The sequence below is a fragment of the Hippoglossus hippoglossus genome, chromosome 15 (genome assembly GCF_009819705.1).
Source record: "Hippoglossus hippoglossus isolate fHipHip1 chromosome 15, fHipHip1.pri, whole genome shotgun sequence".
Taxonomy (NCBI): domain Eukaryota; kingdom Metazoa; phylum Chordata; class Actinopteri; order Pleuronectiformes; family Pleuronectidae; genus Hippoglossus; species Hippoglossus hippoglossus.
The window spans coordinates 25,353,007-25,374,802 of record NC_047165.1 but is presented as its reverse complement, the minus strand read 5'-3'; the positions used below and the strand labels follow the sequence as shown (position 1 = coordinate 25,374,802).

General features: G+C 39.3%; 1 protein-coding gene across 1 annotated transcript in view; it reads left to right on the top strand.

The window, feature by feature from the left end:
• slc2a15a (solute carrier family 2 member 15a) overlaps positions 1-20,613 on the top strand; it is a 31,208-nt gene extending 10,595 nt beyond the window's left edge. Inside the window, exons 4-12 of the mRNA XM_034609480.1 lie at positions 2,269-2,393; positions 2,924-3,069; positions 3,674-3,806; positions 4,245-4,432; positions 6,719-6,829; positions 12,679-12,783; positions 13,144-13,219; positions 19,717-19,844; positions 20,359-20,613. Coding sequence (XP_034465371.1) covers positions 2,269-2,393; positions 2,924-3,069; positions 3,674-3,806; positions 4,245-4,432; positions 6,719-6,829; positions 12,679-12,783; positions 13,144-13,219; positions 19,717-19,844; positions 20,359-20,613 — 1,267 coding nt within the window. The remainder of the gene's footprint in view (positions 1-2,268; positions 2,394-2,923; positions 3,070-3,673; positions 3,807-4,244; positions 4,433-6,718; positions 6,830-12,678; positions 12,784-13,143; positions 13,220-19,716; positions 19,845-20,358) is intronic.
• Positions 20,614-21,796: the final 1,183 nt, after the last annotated feature.

Sequence of the window (21,796 nt, the reverse complement as noted above, 5' to 3'; positions counted from 1 at the left end):
AGTTGGTTTGTACCGAGCTGGAGTTTCTGTTTCCTCCTCCACTCTGCTCTCACTTGAACTAATAAACACTCATCACTAGTTATCAGGACCTGATCAGCACATGAAGTAACTTAGTGCTTGTTTGATTCACTCCAGACTTTATGAGGCTGCATTTAAACATCATGAAAATGACTCGTCAACATTTTGTGCTCAGTACAACACGAGACGTGACGCTCACAGTCAGGAATGAGCGGAGCAAAACGCACACTTGATCAGACACCATTGATTCATAACCAAACACATGATAGTACGTTTGTCATCTAAATCATCCCAATCAAAAATTAACGATGAACGTGAACTAGTTCATTTTCACCTGCCTGAAGTGAACTTGGAACTCGTTCTTTTTAAGTGTGAACTGGCTCAACACTGCTTCTACAGATGGGCTCACATTCAGATTTCACATTCACATTTAATTGTGTCAAGGTTTGGTTGTTTGTTTGATTTAAAAACGAAAAGAAAAAAGTTGTATTCAACCATCCTATATTCACAAAAAAAAAAGAGCAAAGGCTAAGATGCCCCAATTGTTTAGGATAAAGGTTATCTTTGACTTTGATAAAAAAAATAATAATGGTGTGGTATGTTTTAGTTTGATTTTATTTAAGTTTTCAATCTTAATAACTATCATTTGGACTTGTCATCAATAAAAAACAAATGTTAAATGTATATATCCGCCTTCTGTCATTGATCTTTCCGTTCCCACAACAATATACATAGAAAATGGGGATTTTTTTCTACTATATTTTTTTGTATAGGGCTTTTGTATAGGGCAAATTCAAATGAAATAAAAAAAATGGTCAGACAGAATAGGGTTTTGGGGAAATTTTATTACATTTTTAAAGCCTATGCCATATTTCAGAACAAGATCAAGAGTGTGATTGAAACAGTGTGATCGAAGCAAATACAATAGGGTCCTTGCAGGTGTTACTGCTCGGGCCCTAAAATAAATCAGAGCAAAAACGATAGGTTCCTCGCACTGTCAGTGCCCGGGCCCTAAATATTATATTTGGGCAACGATTAATTCTACAAGTTAAATAAACGTACAAAAGCTATGAATCTTTATACTAAACAACTTTAAGTTGTGCCACCAACTGCTCTTGCGCTCCCGGATCCACCACGGCTCCCGGCTCACTCATTAGTGCTCAACCAGACAAGTCCTCTAAGTGCATTCCCTTTCTATTTCTCTTAGCCTTCTTTTTCTCTTTCCTTACTCCCTCTGGCAAACATTACCATATTGTTTACCTTTTTCCCCACTCTCTACCCTTCATGTCTTCTACACAGGAAACCCATGTGCTCATCCATGCACACTTACGTGCTCTCACCTGCACACACATACACATGCACTACAATAACATTACTTAAGGCAAACATTTTAACCCCCCTTCCTTTATTACTTTTGCTGTTTTCTTTGCTCTGTTTTTATCATTGATAATGTATTAAAGTCAAGTTCCCCCTCTTCTTTTTTGCTGTGGCATATGTGTTTTTATATGTGTCAATATGAATAATTAATAAATTAATTGAAAAAATAGATGGCTTCTGTCATTTAAGGTAGTTCTTTCCAAACTGATGAATGTTTAAGTGTTTTTTCTGGTAAGTTTGGTTTTAATTAGTTATTTGATGATATGAAAACACAGTGACATGTCATGATTGACAGCTGAAACTGACTCGCAATTGGTCAGGTGCATGTAATGGGGCAACCTTGCTAGTGTGGCTCCATCCCCGACTGCTTCTGTGCAGACTCTGCCTCCAATCGTGCAAGATGGCAGCGCTCATATCCAGTATATTTTGATTTTAATTCTGGATAGTGGGAAGAAGTGGATACACGCTGTCCATCTTTATATACAGTCTGTAGTTAAGAGAGTTTCCTGATTGCTTAACATTGCACTAATCCTCAAAGTCGGCATTTTGATTTATCTCCACTATTTTTTACTTCAATAGGCATTACAATGTTAATGACAAGCAGGTGATTCATATTCCCATCTACAGGTTGATCACTTTCTTCATCAAGCAGTTTTTATGGCTAATCAGAACTCAAACAGACATACAGCTCTGTCATTACGACTGTGTGTACATCAGGGAGGGGGTGCTGCTTTTCTTTAATAAAACTCTGGTACATATGCCTTTATGAATAAACATGTACATAATGTCTTCCTACTGTATGTGTGTATGTGTGTGTGTGTGTGTGTGTGTGTGTGTGTGTGTGTGTCCGTGCGTGTGTGTGTTTGATTTCAGAAAAGGTACAGTGGTAAACACAACAGTGCTGGTGTTTATTGCTGGCTTACTCATGGGCTTCAGCAGGATTTGTGGTTCGCCAGAGATGGTCATCTTTGGCCGCTTCATCACTGGAATTCACTCGGGTACACAAATATGCAGACACACAAACGTCCATGTACACCATATGGTCAAATATATGCAGTCATGAGTTTAGGATTTTGCAGTTTCAACCTGACAATGGCCATCCCATAAAAATGATTTTACAGGATTGATTTTGGAATAACTTGATTGGCCTGCACAGAACTGCTTAATTTAAAAACTTATTTAAAATATATTTTTTCCCTTAATTTTCTAGGGTGCACTAAAATTAATTTTATTCTTTATGTTCTTCCTTGGATCTCCTTTAATAGCAGCATAACTGTAATCATTTTTCATCTCACTTGGCTTTGAATCAACAATCACATACCGTTATAATCTCCAGGGATCAATCTGCCTTGTTTGGCCCTCCACAAACTGTTGTCCTTGTTGTACATGTTTCACTGTTGGCTCCTGTTAGTCCAGCCAACTATACTTTTTGACAGTATAGTAGAATCCTAAAATTAATTCTGCATTGATTGTATTAAGGAAATTCTGTCATTTGTTATATAGATGTTTGTCTCTGCTTTTACTGCAGGAATCTCTCTAAGTGTCGTACCAATGTATCTGGGTGAGATAGCACCTAAGAACCTGCGAGGCTTCCTGGGTCTTGTGCCGAGTATCTTTATCGGCATGGGAGTCTTTGCTGCCCAAATCCTTGGCCTACACGAGCTTCTAGGAAAGGTTAGTCAAAACTTGTTTTTAGAGTTCTTTGGTTCCACAATTACATCATAAACCTCAGAGTCAAAATGTCATTTTACAACATTTCATGTGATTTTTACTTTACTAGTCAAAGGCTAGACAAGGTATAATGACTGAGGAAGTAAGAATTACATATGCTTAAAGCTCAGAGGCCAAAGATGTCCAGCTGAGGGTGCTGGGTAGATCACCTATTGGACTTGTAAGTTGATTGAACTTGAAATGGATTGTGAAAGAGAAGAATATTGATTATGTGGATAAGAATGATGAATTTATTTTTAGCTCTACTTTTATTGTGGCTATAGCACTGTGATGGTATGCAACATGTGATTAACGTGTGGATCATTGTAACATATAATCGCACACAGTGAACATGATCATAAAATGCCTGCCCAAAAACCCCGGTCAACACTACGTTTTCTTCCCAGTTTCTGTCCACAGTATTCCCAAACTGGCAACGTGACATGACAACAAGAGTCCTGTGTCCCCCCCCCCCCCCCCCCCCCCCCCCCCCCCCCCCCCCTGTTAGGGTTAACAGAGTAACATCTTTAGCATTTGTGAAAGTCTAACTGTGTTGCAACTGTCACAGGAGGAGCACTGGCCCCTTTTTCTTTCTGTTGTGGTGGTACCCACCTTCATCCAGTTGATGCTGTTGCCATGGTTCCCAGAGAGCCCCAGATACCTGCTGATTGAGAAACACAATGTCCATGCCACCATAACAGGTCAGTGTTGTGGCACACTCATTTAAACATTAGAGCAATAACTGGCCCAATAAAACACATTTCTGTTATCAGTTGTAATACATTTTGTTACAAGTTTTCGTCTGTGACAGCTTTGTGTTGTATGTAGCTTCACATTAATAAAAGAGCGTGTCATCATAGACATGATCAGAGTAATCAAAGCCACCAGTGATGTGGCAGAGGTGAAGCATGTACAGATAATAAGATTAGACCAAGAATTAACCCTTGTGGTGCACACATTAAAGGTGCTGATGACTGTCTGACTGTCCAACATCACCATCCTCAGGCGATCAGCCAGATCTGCTCTGACTTTCCTATTGTTAAGTTACAGATGTGTCCTGAGCTGGTAAAGCTCCAATGACTTATGATAGATGTTCTATTGTGGTATAACCATTTTGCTCTCTATCCCTTGTCTCTCAGCTCTGAACTGGTACAGAGCCAAGTGTAACATCCAGGCTGAGTTTGAAGAGATGCAGGAGGAGCAGCAGTCCCTCTCATCAGTGGAGACACTGTCAGTATGGAAACTGTTGCTAGATGACACAGTCCGTTGGCAAGTGCTCAGTGTGGTGGTCATCAACATCGGCATGCAGTTGTCTGGCATTGATGCTGTAAAGGACTTAACTTTCCCTATCATTGTAAGACTCAGATCAATTCATACTTATGCATTTAATCAACACCATAGGTACCCCATAGGTACAGTGTAGGCAGCATACTCTACCCTATGGCCCATGCTGTAACATAACCTGCATCTAAAAAAAAAAATTGTTTGACCTTTGAAAATGTTCAGCAATAATAATCCTCTATCTTTGATAAGTGATTCGAAGAGTGAAGACTTGTAACCAGAAGTATTCACATGATTTATACTGTATGCATCCCAGAAAGAAGCGAGAAAGTGAAAAGTATTTCAAGTATTTCAAAAGTATAAATCAAGCACTTTCTGCTGGCATATAGCTTTACAGCTTAGTTTCTTTCTCTCATCCCGTGACTGTCTCCATGTCTCTGAGTCTGTCTCCTGAGGCAGCTCAGCCTTTTAAACCTGAGGACCAATCAGCTTACAGCTCTCACCTGCGCTGATTGATCCTCTGGTACAGGTTGAAGGTGCTCTCCCCAGCCACCTCACCTCCACAGTGACATGGTGAAAATTAATGCTGAAACGTTAGATGCACTGTAACAGTGATGACAGTGAGATGCAGGATGTATGAATGGTATGACAGTTATACATGGATGTTTGTCTCTTGCCTTAGGGCATCATCTATGTGGAATGAATAGAAAAAACTATGCTGAGAATATTTATATTGAAAGGATAAATACTGGAAGCTAAGTTGGAAAATATCAAAACGATTACATGTTGTATCATGGATGTTTGTAGCTTTAATATTGCTAGGCAAGAAAGCATTTTCAAGTCAGTCTATTGAGTCTTTTATGGTTGTTCAGCTCTTTAAGTGTTTATATTGCAGGAGGCTATGACAAGAAAAAAACATCTTTGTTGCACAAAAAACTGGTCGATTATCTGTCAAAAAGCCAAACAATTTGGTCTCTAACTGAAACAGTCTGAAAAACGTGCCAGAAAAAAACTCATGGGAGAGGAAATGACTCACTACAAACATCCAACTTAACAGAAACTTTGTAAAGCTACCAAGCACTGTTTGGAATTATTTATGCTTGGTGCAGCTGTAAATGTCAGAAGGGTTTGAGCAGCCATTCACACAAGCCGACTCCCCTGGTTAGGGGGCCGTGTTTTTGTATAGTTTCGCACATCAGATATTTTTATAACTACACTGATGCAGATATGTGGGAAAAAAATATGTAGATACAAGTAGTACAAATAGTTTATTTGATACAAAACTATAAACCTCCAAATGATTCATGTTACAATTCCATGTTAGCTCATGTCGTGAGACCATCTGTGTGAAAAGTAGAACAGTATCTTTACATTATGAAATTTCACTGTAGGTGCAACATGACAAGGAGAGTCCTTTGTGATAAGGGTAGTGATTGTGATCGGTTATGATTGTCACACCCTCTATACGCCCAATTAAAAGGATTATGTATTCTTTTTGTTTTATACGAGGAGTACTGGTGAAAAGATAATGCTAAAAGTTAATTTGGCAGGCCAGTGATGATCTAGGCAGGAAGCATTTTACTGTGGACTGCACCATACCACTGAGTTGACTGTGGCCCTGTCCAGACCTGGTAGTTACAACTGTTCACAGTCCTGTTCACAGGGGTGGAATTAGAATGCGTTTCTACTTCCCTCAGTCATTTCTGTTTTCAAAGATGTTGTTTTTAGCCAATGTGACTTCAGAGATGTGCTCATTGACAAAGAGTTTGTATCTTAGTGTTGGTGTGAGGGGGAGAGTGAGATAGCTGAGCTAGGAGGAGCTGAGCAACTCGAGGCACATACTGTAGCTTCACCGTTGGAACATGATTTTACAAATTTGAAATAAATTAATTAATCAACGTGTCAGTCAGTGTTAATATTGTAGTGGTGACCAGAAATAATTCAATGTATGAGTATTGAAGACGGTAAAAAATATCTCCGGATGTGGCCTGAGTGATCAGATCTCAAAATTGTAATAATGCATCTTGGGGTTAGTCTTACCTGTACTCAGCCCTGTCTACTTGTAATCAGATCACCTGAGATGGGTGTTAATACTAGGTAGGGCACAATAGAGTGAGGTACTCGTATTCAGACATGACATTGTAATATGGCAGTGGAAGAACTAGAGTCTAAACTATTGTTTCATGGGACGTGGTTTGTGGGGGTGAATGCGAAATATGCTGTGATGTGAAACTGATTTTCCCATATCCAGGACAATCAACCAACCAGCTAACTCTCTGAAAAAAATAATTTCACCTCATTTATCTTTAAGTGCTCTTTTTTTCCACCATAGATCTGGTTCTACACCAATGACATCTTTGAAAATGCAGGTATCCCAGCTCCAGAGATCCCGTACACCACAGCAGGAACAGGAATTATAGAGATCATCGCTGGACTCATTGGGGTAAATTACAAATTTAAATACAGTTATACTGTAGCTGGTATTATCTTTCAGTTGGTGTTGTCTCTGGAAGCTCTTTTTTTATAACTGATTGATTTGAGTTACAATAAGATTTTCTTTACTGTGTGATACAGAGGTGGAGTTAGGCCACGGTTAGTCTAGCTTAGCATAAAGACTGGATGCAGAGGCAAACTGCTTGTATTTCTCTGTCCGGCGTTATAATATCGATATATGTGTCACTATACATTTGTGCCTCTGTTTGTTAAATGAATGAAATGCAACATATTGATCAGTGAGATGTTGTGGTGTGTATTTTTAAACCTTGTAAAGGCTAGCTGTTTTTATTTTAATGAAAAAAACTTTATCTATATAGCACTTTAAAAAACACAGTTACAAAGAGCTTTATAAGTAAGACAACAAATAACATGATTAAAATACAAACAGCTCGGGTAAATAAAAAAAAAGCTTTATGGAAAAGGTAAGTAAAATGTGTAAGTATGTAAAATAGTGTCAAAGGCTGCACTTTCATCAAGCTGCACAAGAATGTAGTGCATACAATCATTTGTGTTAAATGGTCATTTGTGACTTTGCTGAGGGCTGTTTCAGTACTTTTTGGCAAAAATAAATATATCCTGTTGTTTTACACAGTTGCAAGAAACCGCTTCTAAACATCTTCTTTAAGCATTTTGATGATAAACAATCCTAGAAATTACATGATAATTATCATGGATGTAATGATTGAGGCCAGGTTTCTTGTTATGACTGCTATGACAAACAAGCTATTCATTATGTAAAGCAAATGGGTCCCTACACATTCCATGGTAACAGGGACAAATGGAATCAAACCATCCTAGGACTTGTAATCGTCATCCAAAAATGTAGGATTAATTTCAATTTTAAGTCTCCTTAACTTAAAGAAAGTCTTCACAGTCAGTAGCACTATCAACAGAAGCACAAGTGGTTGTATAGTCTAAGCCAGCCATTCCCAAACATAAGAATGCTGTACATTCGTATTTCCATACATATTATTTATTTCATAGCCAGAATAATTGTATGTGAACATGGGCATATGCAGTGCAAATCCAATAACGGGACAAAACAAAGCGCTTAGTCTCAAAGTCCACAACTTTTCTGTAATAATCCATCCACATTTGAGCAAAACAATTTGCAAAGCAACAGATGTAATACATTAAGTGCAAATAGTGGATTGTTAAACCTATATCCTTGCTGTTTGTATAACAGAGCACTTACACAAAAAATGTGTCCAGTCTATATCATGGGAAACCATGAATGCCTCAAAAATAGTCTCTACTGTAGTCTGTGAGGGCAAAGGTTAGCAAAACAGAAAATGTTCTTGTATTTCTCCATCATATTCATATCTAACCAATATTCATATTTAACTTCGCTACTGTCTATGAGGCCCCCATTACCTTGGCATTTTCTCTCCCAGTGACACACGTGGATTCGATTGATTTCCTTCAGCTCAGATACTTTCTCGGCTTATTTAAAAAAATTCTTGAGGCTTGGATAAATATTGTCCTTGTTTAGTTTCTAAATGGCGGCACAGCTTGGTTTTAAGCCTCGTTAGCTAGCATCTCAGAGTATAGCATACACACAGGCTTGGGGCTGTACTCTGAGCGACAGGTACTGACTTAAGTACTTTCTGCGAGTCCTCTTTTTTGTTTTGACTGATTTTGTTTGATTTTCTTATTCCCCTTCATCATAAACAGCTTGCCTATTTCCCCCTAAAAGCCACAGCTCCATCTTGCCTGACCCAGCACATAATGAAATGTTCCCTCACCTATGTCAGATAAAATAACGTGGAATTTATATCTCATGGCTTAGTTTCATTATCTGTGATTAACTTTTTTAAATCACCTTACATAAATATTTTGTGGTAAATTAATGCTGACAAATCTATCAAATCTTACAAATCAAAAAACAAAAAAAGTAAAAAAAAATGTATTTATGTAGTTTTTGATGACCTCTCATTGCCTACCTGTAGTGGCTTCACAGCCCAATAGGGGGCAGCAGCCCACACTTTGGGAATGACTGCTCTATGCATTTCCTCCTTCCACTCCTCTGCAGTCTCTTCTCTAAAGAGTTTAGGTGGAAGAGGTGAAGCTGATCTTGGTGGCTCCTCTCTTGGATAGAACACCATGGAAACTCCCTCTCTGGAGAGACCTCCTGTCCCAAGCAATGGGACCCTGTACCACCCCATCCTGGCGGGGTTCACACTGGTGGCCTGGTTTCTGAAGGGAATGGGTGCTGGCTTTAGGCTTACAAGAACCTGTTGTGAGGTCTTTGCAAGAAGCCCAAGCACCATCCCCCAGGGTGGGCAACTCATTCCACTGGGGGGTATATATTTACCACTTGGTGTGGCAATCACCAGGTTCTTTAGGGTTTCCTAGAGGCTTACAATTCGTAGAACTAAGTGACTCTGCTCAACTGTATAATCACTCAAATGTAGAACTTTATAAAAACCTGCTGAATTCATTCATGGATAAACGGGGCATCACTTCTTCTGCAACAATGAAGTTAAAACACAGGGTTCCGTCATAATCTGCGGGAGGAACTTCTCTCCTGTCTGCAGGAGTGTGTGTGTGGACCCGTCACGGTTACTCCTCAAACCAAACCTAAACAATCACATTTATTTGTTATAAATCGATGGTGTCGGATCATGAATCTGGATCATTCTGGTCACTTTAACCTTGATATCCTGGCTGTGCCACATCTCATGTTGTGTGTAGCAGGTGAACTGAGCACGCACAAAATGTTTTATGTATTTACATTTCACTTCCTGTACATTTCCTAATCACTTCAGATTAGTCTTGGTGTTTATTGTAAACGTGTAAAGTGAGCACAGATCAGCGGGCCACCACTGCAAAATGAACATAGCGGAGACCCGACAGTTTGTGAATGCACGAGTGAAGCGACCTCTCCAAGTGTTAGGCAGCTTGGAGACGTGTGTCGATCGAACCATCAACTGATCCCAGGCCAATACAGGTATTTTATAGGTAAATGCTGCCCAGGCAAGTCAGTGTGTCTTAAAGAACCATCTACACACCTTGACAGCAGGGGTATTATTGCCTGTAATTTTGGCATATCTCAGTGTTAGAGATTGTCTTCACTCAGAGAACCAAGGTTACCATGGTCATATGCACTGCTAAAATTTTTATGGAAGACTTAAATCACACATCAGATCTTGATGAAAGAATTATTCAAGTTACAAATTGAGGTTAGGATTCAAAACCACACCAAAAATTTAAGTAAAAGATTGAAATCACAGGCTGATCCAACTTGGCCCACTATCCAAGGATATGCCTCCCCTGACCATCACTGACCCACCGCCAAACGCTTGATGATGTTACAGGCAACATAACGTTTACCTAGGCAGCTCCAGACTCTTTCACGTCTGTCACATGTGCTCATGTGAACGGGCTCTCATCTGTGAAGAGAACGGGCCACCAGTGTCAACCTACCAATTCTGGTGTTCTCTGGTAAATGCCAAACTAGCTGCAAAGTGCTGGACTGTGAGCACAGGTCCTACTAGAGGATTTCGGGCACTCATGCCACCCTCATGGAGTCTTCCTGAAAGTTTGGTCAGAAACATGCACACCAATAGCCTGCTGGAGGACTTTGTAGGGCTCTGGCAGTGCTCCTCCTGTTTCTCCTTACACAAAGGAGCAGATACCGGCCCTGCTGCTCGGTTGATGCTCTTCTACAGCCCTGTCCAGCTCCCTCGTGTAACAGCCGGTCTCCTGATATCTCCTCCACTAATTATAATAATATTATCAATATTATTATTAATAATCATCTCTATAAAAACAATAGGTCAATTATAACAAATAATTATAACAAATAATTCACACCTGAGATGGTGCAGTGACATTACCACCTATATGTTCTGCAGAATACCAAATAATAAACTGTACGGATTTTTTGATATTTTTTGAGAAGCTCCGTCTTGACTCGGTCTCTCAACATTTACCATGTCATGTTTATTTAAATAGCATATTTCATACAAGTGTAAACTGAATATGCTTAAAATAAAAGGAAAAAATAGGAAAGATCATACATGGCCAGATAGTTTTTATTATTCATCAATTATTCATATACAGTATATCGGTTCATTAATAATCGATACCTTCGGGCTCTAACCCTATCATTTTGCTTCAGTTTGTTATTATCATAACTTTTAATTTCCTTTTAAATTCTTCTTTTTTCTCACCTTGTGCTCTTGAAACTGTTTTTCACTGTTTCCTGTGGTCAGGGTGCTGACGTGCTGTGGTGAGCGCATTGTGTCACTTCTGGTTTTCGCTGGTGTTTGTATCAATCGCTGCTCTTCTTCATCTCTCCTAATTCTGCTATTATCTGATCCACTGAGGATATTTTGGAGTCACATTTACCCTCGTACGGTTTTTCACAATCATATCTCTCCCTCTCTCAGCGACTTGTTCGCTAATTCACTGTTTCACTATTTACCATGGAAAGTAAATCATTAGCTTATATAGTTAGTCGGCCCCTGGTAGCTGATGCAAGCCAAGCAGCTGTAGCTTCTGCAGCCCCCCCAGCAAATTCAGAGCAGCCGGGGAGCCAGGGTGACTGTCCGAAATAAGAAGCGTAGTCCTAAACTGAAGTTCTCAGTTCACCACCAACCTGTTCACGTTACCAATAAATTTTCCCCACTCTGCAACACACCCGCTGATGAACCGTGAAGTTAGCGACACCGGGGACAGAGAGGGTGACATTACATAGTCAACACCATGACGGTCCAGAGTTGAGACCAGGAGACAGAGTTGCAGTTTTACACGCTTCTCTGCACTTCTATTAGAGCAGTGACCCCCACAATATCCTATAGAAACTATATTTGCCCCCTGACCACCTACATTTTTTTTTTATAAATCGGGGAGGAGTAATCCATTCAAACCTAATAAAAGTTAAAACAACCACTATATTGGTAACAAAAATAGAATGATAAAATGTAGTTATCAGGTCACTCAATCCAAAATCCCCAGTCATTAATAATCTGATCATCAGATTAATTAACTGTCTAACTGAAACCTGGCTTCAAAAAGATGAATATGTGGGATGAAGCTACCCCCCTTTGGTATCTGACTTATCTATCAACCATCGACCTATAGTTATAACTCACATAAACCTGTTTATCTGGTTATAATCGTCCACCTGCCCCTTACTCTGAATTTTTATCTGAGGTAGTTATTTTTCAAAATTCATAGATTCATAGAGATGGTCTTAGTTCAGCATTTAATTCATTAATAGATTCAATATTTTTTTTTTTACAATAAACCAACTCACTGTTTCAATCACACTCTTGATCTCATGCTGGCATAAACAATGAAAATGTAAAAATATTTCCCCAAAACCCTCTTCTGTCTGACTGACCCTGTATAACGCTAAATGTTGCACACATGTATTTTGCAAGCAAATCATTTATTTATTTGTTTATTTGTTTTCCCTGCTTGTTAGCTTACTTATTGGTTTGTTTATATACAGTATTTCATTTATTTTTCTTTTTCTTTCATCCATTTACAAGGGGGTACACAGTTATCCATTCACCTATTTTGTCATTCACTTGCCAAATGTCCCTTTTCATTTAGGTATGTAAACCAAATTTAATTAAAAAAAAAAAAAAAAAAATTAACTAAGTCAATAGTGGAATCCAAACAGGGAGGGCATTATCCATAGAAGTAAAACAGAGTAGGAATCTTAGGGACACTAAACCATGTAACCGCATTCTGACTCCACCTCCGTGTCCAACACAGATGTTGATGCATCTATAGTGTGTATTCATTTAACATCTGACCCAAGCTCTGTCCCTCTTCTTGCAGTGTTTCAGCATAGAGAAGTGGGCAGGAGGCCTCCTCATGATTGGGGGCTTTGCCATGATGGGCATCTGCAGTGCTGGAATCACATTGGCACTCATTTTACAGGGTGTGGTGTTTTTGTGTGGTTTTTGTTTGTGTGTGTGTGGTGTGTGTGTGTGTGTGTGTGTGTGTGGTGTGTGTGTGTAACCAAACAGGGAGATGTGGGGTACGGCAAAAAAGGACAGGAAGTGCTCAGTCGGCTATTGGGGCTATGTGTGAGCTTTAAATACATCAAAATGGCATATAGTTGTTTAGAGCTGAACACACACTTTGCAGAGTGCAAACACGCCATATTCCTGCTTTGCTGTGTAGAAAAGTGATTTACATGCAGTGCTATAGAGCAGTGGGCTGATGTGTGAAGCATTGTTTGGAGTAGCTCACTGTTATCAAACTGACTTCTTCGGCTTGGGCTATATTTTTCCCCTGCAGGCTCATTTATCAATCATGCGCTACGTCAGTGTCTGCTGTGTGGTCGGCATCATCGCTGGCTTCTGTATCGGTCCAGGCAAGTTGCACTACAAAAAACAGACTCTCTCACTCCCTTGTGATAATGTACAAATACCCAGTTCTCTACAGCATTCAGACAGGTTTGATGGTATTGTCATGCACAATATATCCTTCCACACTGTAGAAAAGACAGCATTAAACTAACCTTTGTATTCAATGTTTTAAAGTTCCACAGAGAGACAGTGAAAGTGGAGGTGTGCATGTTGTTATCGTCTATTCAGCGAGAATAGAGGTTCAACACATTATGAGAACAGAAACCTGCCAAATACTTTTTACTAAAACAACTACCTATGACTCCAAATAACCTGTACTTGAGATTATCTGTTGTTTATTTTACAACAATTTTCTCAAGCAATTATTTAGTCCATTTATCTGTGTCTATAGCGCACCATCTTCTCTTGTCTTAGTGTAACCAAAAGCCAGCAGCGCCACACAACACAATCTTGTCGTTCAAACAGCCACTCTGCACGGGCTCCACACGCCGAGTCGCGGGGCGCAAAGCCACGCAGGACAGAGAGCCGGGCGGCGTGCACGAGCTCCACAGGCCGAGTCAGAGTGCGCCATGCCCAGTCAGACGCACTTGTCTCTCTCACTTACACACACACACACCCACACCACATCATTAACATTGTGTTTTACTTTGTGTAGAAGTAAAACAATACAGCAACCCCCCGAAAAGTAAAAAAGCCCTGTGATCAGTAACATCACACTATTTAATTGTAATTTTTAAAAAGTTGAGTATGAAAAGTCGTAGAGTTGAGTATGTTTATGAAAACCGGCATTTTACCTAATACTTCTAAATACTGCATGTGTTGTGTTCATTGATTCGCTGAACTTTATTCACTGAAGTTTATAAAAAACTTGTCCTGAATAGTTCTCTTACTCTTGTGATCAAAAACATTGATCTGAAGCTCAATTTAAAGCTGTTCTGTAAATAATTTTCAAATAAACAATAAATACACCACCTTCCGGTTTAAGTCCCACCCACTTCGGGTTTAAGTCCCGTCCCCTTCCAAGTACGTATATGGATAATATAGTTGGTTGAACAAGTACAGATTCAGATACAGATAATGGTGTACTCGCTCATCCCTAATAAACATTTGAGAATCTAGACCCACTGATGTTTAGACATCAAACACATGTTTAAAATATTACTTAAAGTATCAATTAATCAATAATCAATTATCATACCAGCTGCCTTAACAGAGTGTGAAATTGGTAGGCATACACTCTTTGTGCCTGATAACAACGAGGCAGGGCCTCAACCCGAAGAGGCCCGGGTTCGATTCCGACCCGCAGCCATGTATGCATGTCCTCCCCCACTCTCTCTCTATCCCCCTTTCACAAGCTTACTCTGTCCTATCCATTGAAGGTCATAAAAAAAGCCCCAAAAAATACATTAAAAAAACAATGACAATAAAAATAACTCTGGGGTCTTTGCCATTAGCTTAGCGTTGTTATCGTCTAAGGCTTGATATAGGCCCAATCCCATTTCACCCCTTGGCCCTACCCCTTCATTTTGCGTGTTCACATGTAGGGTTAGGCTGTCCCAATACCTGTTGGGACGGAGGGGTAGGGCTGTATACCCCTCCAAATGGAGATTTTTCAGACCCTCACTTCAAACGGAGGGGTACCCACGATTCCTTGCGAATCACTGGCAAGTTAGGAGAGAGACCCACAAATATAGTATTTTGTCCATTAATAAGGATTTAAAAATTACAATATGTTAATTGTAATTATGTTAACTTTTTTCACAACAACCTTCAAAAAACCGTTTGTGAGCGTACTAGCACTAGCATACTAGCGTTAGCCGGCTAGCGATTTTCTTTTGCCTGATAAACCAGTATTTTCGCATCGACTACTGATGATGTAACGGCTTCTTGAAGGGCTGTCCCAATTCGTAGGGGAAGATTTCAGCCACCACCCCTTGTGACTCCGTTTCAAGGGGCAAGATAACCCTCGAAAACAAGGGGTAGGGAGGGGTAGGGCCAAGGGGTGAAATGGGATTGGGCCTTGATATACTCACCGTATTCTGTGACTGTGGTATGCATTTAATCCAGTATCACATCTACACATCTGCACTTTACAGTACAGTTTACCATTCACCCATTCATACGATGCATCATGGGCAGCACTTTTTTCTATGATGGCCCATTCAGGGTTCAGTACCTTGCCCAAGGACACTTCGGCATACAGATGGGGAAGTCTTGGATCGAGCGGCCGACCTTATGGTTGCTGTTTTTTGGTTGCTGTGCATCTGTCATCAACTCACCCACTTGCTAACAGTAAATCCTGCAGGAATTATTAAAAAAATTGTAAGGGGTGCTATCGAACCATTTTGACTCGACCATATGCAAGACCGATATTAGAAGTAACTGTCACATTTAACTTGTGTGATGAGTTTTGTGACCTTTCGAGCATGTTTAGCCCCCAAAAATATGATAAATTGTAAAAACTAAACATCAAAATTAGGCAGTTGGCATGGCAACAGCTTTCAACAGAGACACACAAGATTCATAACATAATCATCGACCACGTCTAAAGGGCCTCCTGACAAAATTTCAGCTGGATCTGAATAATTATAACCAGCGCTGCTTTAGGATCAGACGCACATTAAAGGTCCAGTCGTCCTGTGTCAGAGTCTCTGTCGGGGTCTGCTTCCTCCTCACTCCTCTGACCTGCCCTCACTTTACACTTTAACAATAAACACTGATCACAAGTCATTAGGACACGTACAGTGCTGATGTTTACTTTGTGTTTGTTTGATTCGCTGTAGAGTTTAGACACATGTTTAAACCTGCTACACAACACGAGACATAACGTGACGCACACAGTCAGGACTTCAGGGTTAAAGTGACCTGAGAGATCTGGAGTCATGATCCGACTTCACCGATTAATAACTGAATACATGTGATTATCAGTTCGTCTGAAGAGGGACAGAGATGAACACACACACACACACACACACACACACACACACACACACACACACACACACACACACACACACACACACACACACACACACACACACAGATTACGACTTAACGCTGTGTTTTAACTTCATTGTTGCAGAAGAAGCGAAGCCCTGTTTATCCAGAAACATTAATATGAATTCAATAGGTTTTTATAGAGATGATGAGGATGAAAAAGCGTCAATTTCATAGTTATTTAATACATTTGGTCAATGCATTAGTAAATTAAATTATTTCTGTCTATCTACTCTTTTTATTTAAATAAATGGAGTTTAGTCAAAAGGGTGTGTATTTACATTTTCTAGGACAGCTGGGCCTTCATCATTTGTGTGTACGCATGGTCTGAGAAAGTTTAAATTTGTTCGCAGAGTACGAACTAATTTAGGTACGAACATATTGATGAATCCCAGATTTGTGCGTCAAACGTCCGTACGCACAGTTTAAGCACAGATTTGTGCTGTTAGTAAATGAGGCCAATTGTGTTTTGTGCTATGAATCGTTGGCTAACGAGGCTATGAAACCTGCTAAACTTACTGTCAAACCTAACACAAGGAGTACATGGGGAAACCAACTGCATTTTTTCATTACAGTTTGATGAGTCCATTGACATCGGGAATGAGGCAAATCTGCTGTGTTTTGTAAGGTACATTTATGATGGCGGAGTGCATGACAAATTTCTTTTTTGTTGTTCCCTGCCGACCAACACCATGGGAGAAGCAATTTTTAACTCACTCAATGATTTCAATGTGAAGAACAACTTCGACTGGACAAAATGTGTTGGCATTTGCACAGACGGTGCAACTGCGATGACAGGAAAATTGAGGGGACCAACGGTTGCAGTCGCACCATCTGCCACTGCAACACACTGTTGCATTCAACTGGTTGTGAAAAAAAATGCTAAAGTCCCTCAAAACAGTACTGGACGAGTCTGTAAAAATAGTGTATACAATAAAAAGTCAAGCACTGAACACACGTCTTTTTAAAGCTCTGTGTGAAGAAATGTGCAGTGAACACACAACTTCTTTTTCATACTGAAGTTCGCTGGCTGTCCCGTGGGAAAGTTCCCTAACGTCTATTTGAACTGCGCGATGAGGTGAAGTTATTTCTGCATCATATTAATGACATTTATGACAGAATGCATTATTCCAGTGGCTGGAAAGATTGGCATACCTAGCAGATGTTTTCAGCATTCTTAACACTTTGAATTTAGCACTGCAAGGAAAAGCTGTTACCGTCTTCAATGTCTAGGACAAAATTAACGCGACACGCCTCAAGATGGAATTGTGATGTTCCCGGACGCTCGCAGATTTTCTCCTTGCTGCTGAAGAAGAGCTGGATGGCAATTCAAGGAGCACTTCGAGGGCCTTCACTCGCAACTGGGACGTATTTCCCAGAATTAGATGCATACTTTGAGTGAATCAGAAATCCAATTGGGGACAAAACACACATTGAACATGTCAGTTTCAAGCTTCCACCAAGACAGGTTGACAGCCTTGTGGACATCGCATCAGATGGGACTCTTAAGACGACTTTCAGAGAGAAAAGTCTGACAGACTTTTGAGCCCACATCCAACCTGAGCACCCTGAGCTGGCTGACTCTGCTCTGAAACTACTAATGGCATTTCCAACCACCTACAACTGTGAAGTTGGATTTTCTACACTTATTGTTCTGAAAACAAAGCAACGCAGCCGGATTAATATGAGACTAAAACTCTCTAGTTTGGAGCCAGATATTGCAGCACTGATGTCTCAGAAAAAGCAGCACCATTCTTCCCATTAAGATGGCAACAGTGACAATGATGAGTGAGTAGCCTAACTGTCATTTAATAAGGCTGTCATTTGTAATATACTGTTAACATAGGCCTGTTTTTTTGTGGATATTCAGGGAGTCTGGTGGTCTGTGAATACCTTTTTATTGGCTAAGTGGTCCTTGGTCTGAAAAAGTTTGAGGAACACTGTGCTATAGTTTTCTTTCAGTCAATGAGGGAGTTTTTTCTCTCCAGTCGCCACAATGGCTTGCTCATTGTGGGAACTGTTGGGATTCTCTATAATTTTTAAGGTCTTGACCTTCTCTTTAAAGTGCCTTGAGATATTGTATATTATGCTTTGGTGCTGTACAAATAAAATAAAATTGAATTGAAATAAACACTAAGAAAAGAACTTTTCTGAAACAAAATTGAGGTGTTTGGAGGTGAGGATAAGACACATGTTTGGTATCCACAGGAGTGACAATGAAAGAAAATTCAACAATGAGCAACAATGTGTTGGTGCTGTAGTTAATGTAGTGAGTGTGATATTTGATAATTACATCCAAAACTGCGGGCATTAATAAGCTTAAACTAAACAGCATTACAGCCTATACTAATCAATCATTCAGTGAAAATAAAGCATATGGCGAGGAATAGCCCACAAAATCACACAAAATTCGGGGTGTCATTCGAGAACGTTAAGGAGCCTATTAATTGTGCCCCACGTGCTCTTAACTTTTTCATGAAAACCTTGCGTGTTGCTCTGAAAGCTCTCAAGATGTATCTCTGAAACTAGTTCCAGTAACCATCTGGAGAAACAAGGAGAACTGGTAGATTTCCATTCAGTGAGTATTATTCCCATTGCAACTAACATACCAAACATAAGGGTCTGCTGTACAGTATGTGGCAGTGCAAGATACAGAGCAGCCAAACAGGGCAACCAGTGCATCAGGTTTAATCTGTAGATCATAAATTTTAGAATACCATTTAAAATAAACAAACATAATGGGAAATCTTAGGACAAAGCCAGAAGATGTAGCCTAGAGTGTCTTTTGAAGATTTACATATGTCACATACATTAGGATACACTCGTTCCCTCCTTATCCTTACATTTGCATAGTCCTCATTTGCAGTCGTGTTCACTGCAGTGAGTTTACACACAACACATTTTGTACTTTGTGATTTATGCACAGTATTAGAAGATATTATTAACTACTGCAACTCTATAATGCTATGTTATGATGTTTGAACATAATTTGCTTCAAGTTGTCTCATATATTTTTACAATTGAAGGGTGCTAATGGAAGGGTTATGCCTCACAAGCACAAATTACACTGCTGATTTTAATATATAGGATAAAATGGATCTATAATCTGGAAAAATAAAACTTGTCATGTTTTTAAATTACTCAGCCAGTGAAACTGCTCAGCCTGATCATTGTAACACAATAGCCCTCATGATGACCCAATTCTAGTGATGTTAGTAGTGTCATCAGAATTAATTCATTTTGGGATTTGAAGAATACACCATTATCAACTGGAGTAGTTTAGATTAAAAGATGTGGACGTAACAAAAGACACTATCACGTTGCATTTGCTCCTTTTTGAAGATTCACCCATACAGGGGACTAAAATCTGGATATTTTGGTCTCTGCTGAACAGATTTTAACCATTTTGACAATTCCATTACCAGTGAAGTAGGCACAAAATCCTTCAACAAAATTTAGTGATTTGTAAGATGTTTTTATATGTTTGGCTTTCTTCCTTTTACAGCGGGCGTTCCCTTCCTGGTCACAGCAGAGCTGTTTAAACAGTCCCACCGCCCAGCCGCCTACATTGTTGGAGGATCACTCAACTGGCTGTCCAACTTCACTGTGGGCTTCATGTTCCCCTTCTTACAGGTGAAATGTAGTACATCATACTTATACAAGGCCCTATTAATACAGCTATTTAGAGCCTGAGCATTTATGATTTAACAGATGTAAACAAATGTGAACAATCTGACTGCTTTACCCCTGGTTTTTTTTAATTCCAATTCCCATCTTTAAAAACTCCTCAAGAAAATGATATGCTACTTTTGACAAAGAGCCATTGAAAATCTCTTTCATATTAATGAATATTTAAAGACTTGAGTATTGGGAATTTTATATATTTCTTTGAGTTATTTTTTTGAATAAAAAAGTGTTGAGTATGAGTGCATGTATATGAAAGCAGAGTGGATGTATTCTGTTTATTATTTGCCTATCTTAAACCTATTATTACACACACAGACACAGTTATGTCTTTAAGAATATTAGGTGAATACCAAACATTTTCATAAGATGTTATTTTAGTCTCAGACTGTCTCACTAATTTTTTTATCCTATTCTCTCAATCCTCCCAATGATATATCTTTCTGCTACACCCAACAATCAGATGTCTGCTGGATCTTACTGCTACTTGGTGTTTGCCACCGTTTGTGTGTTTGTGGCTGTCTATGTCTACATCATGATCCCAGAGACCAAAAACAAGACCTTCATGGAGATCAGCCGAATGTTTTCAAAGAGGGAGGCAGTCTTAGAAACCCAGGGCCTAATCCATGGGGACCAGCTGAAGCTGAAGAAAATTAATGGATATGGCATTGTGGAACATGCATCGCTGGAGTTAGACAGCTCCTCTTCTGTACCTTAACTGAGCTTTATGTTCTACATAAATTGATACAAAAAAACAGTTATTTGATCTTATTTTGGTTCTTGTTTTCAAAGGTTTTATAGGCTTCTCTTCCTCTCAGTAGTAGTAACACTACTCACCAAGGTAATAGCTAAAGTTCAACAGTACAAGACAAAATCAGAGCATCAGACAGATTGGAAACAAAAAAACAGGTAAGCCAGACAAAAGCCATCACAGTTTACATGCCCACTTCCTGTACTTTCTGTAGATGTGCACTGTTTTTTCCTCCAAACTAAGAGCTTGGTTTACTTTTCATCTCGATAAATTGCTGCTTTATGTTTTTTTGCAACTGCATTATATCAACGTCACCATGTTTCCAGATCTTGGTTGTTACTTTGATGATTACCATGTTATTATAGTTGATAGGAATAATGGCCCAAGTTTTAATAAACTACAATTATGTTTTAATAAACTATTGAAATGAGTTGTCCATGTGGGGAAAGGCATTTCAAAAGAAAACCAAACAATGTCCGATACAACTTGGCTGTTATTTTTGTTGTTCTAGAAAACAATTTAATTATTAACATTGCACTCACCAAATAAAGTAAAGGCATCATTAAGGATAGGCCTGATCGTAAAATAATCTGTTTCACAACAATCATGAGAAGTAAGACGCAGATTTTCCTATATTGGACAAATGATGAGGTGCAACTGCAAGTGTTTACCTTTGCCTTCAACATTGGTAGGTGAATGACTATAATCCAATGTGGCTGACTTTGTCATTGTTTCCAAACCTCTTGGTTTTTGCCTATCCATACAACAACAAATCCTGGAGTTTCCAAACCTGTCCATTTTAGGTGCTTGAAAACTTGAGTATTGTGGACAATCAGGTGAAAACATGGCAACAGTGATGCATTTTTTAACTAAAATGTAGTAGTGTGGATGTAGCCTAAGAGTGGGGATGCCATCAGCTAAACGTGCATGAGATGAACACAGCTCTATAGAAAATCTTTAACTGGCAATATTTTTGCTTTAGTTACTGCTTCCATGTGTCTGTAAACTGTGATTGATGTAGATAGTAGTGACAGTAAGACAGTCAGAGATGTATAAATAAAATCCACTTTTAATAAACTGCATTATTTTCAGGTATTTGAACTGTTTTTCATCAACATATATTTACAAAGAGGTGTTAGCATTACTGGGG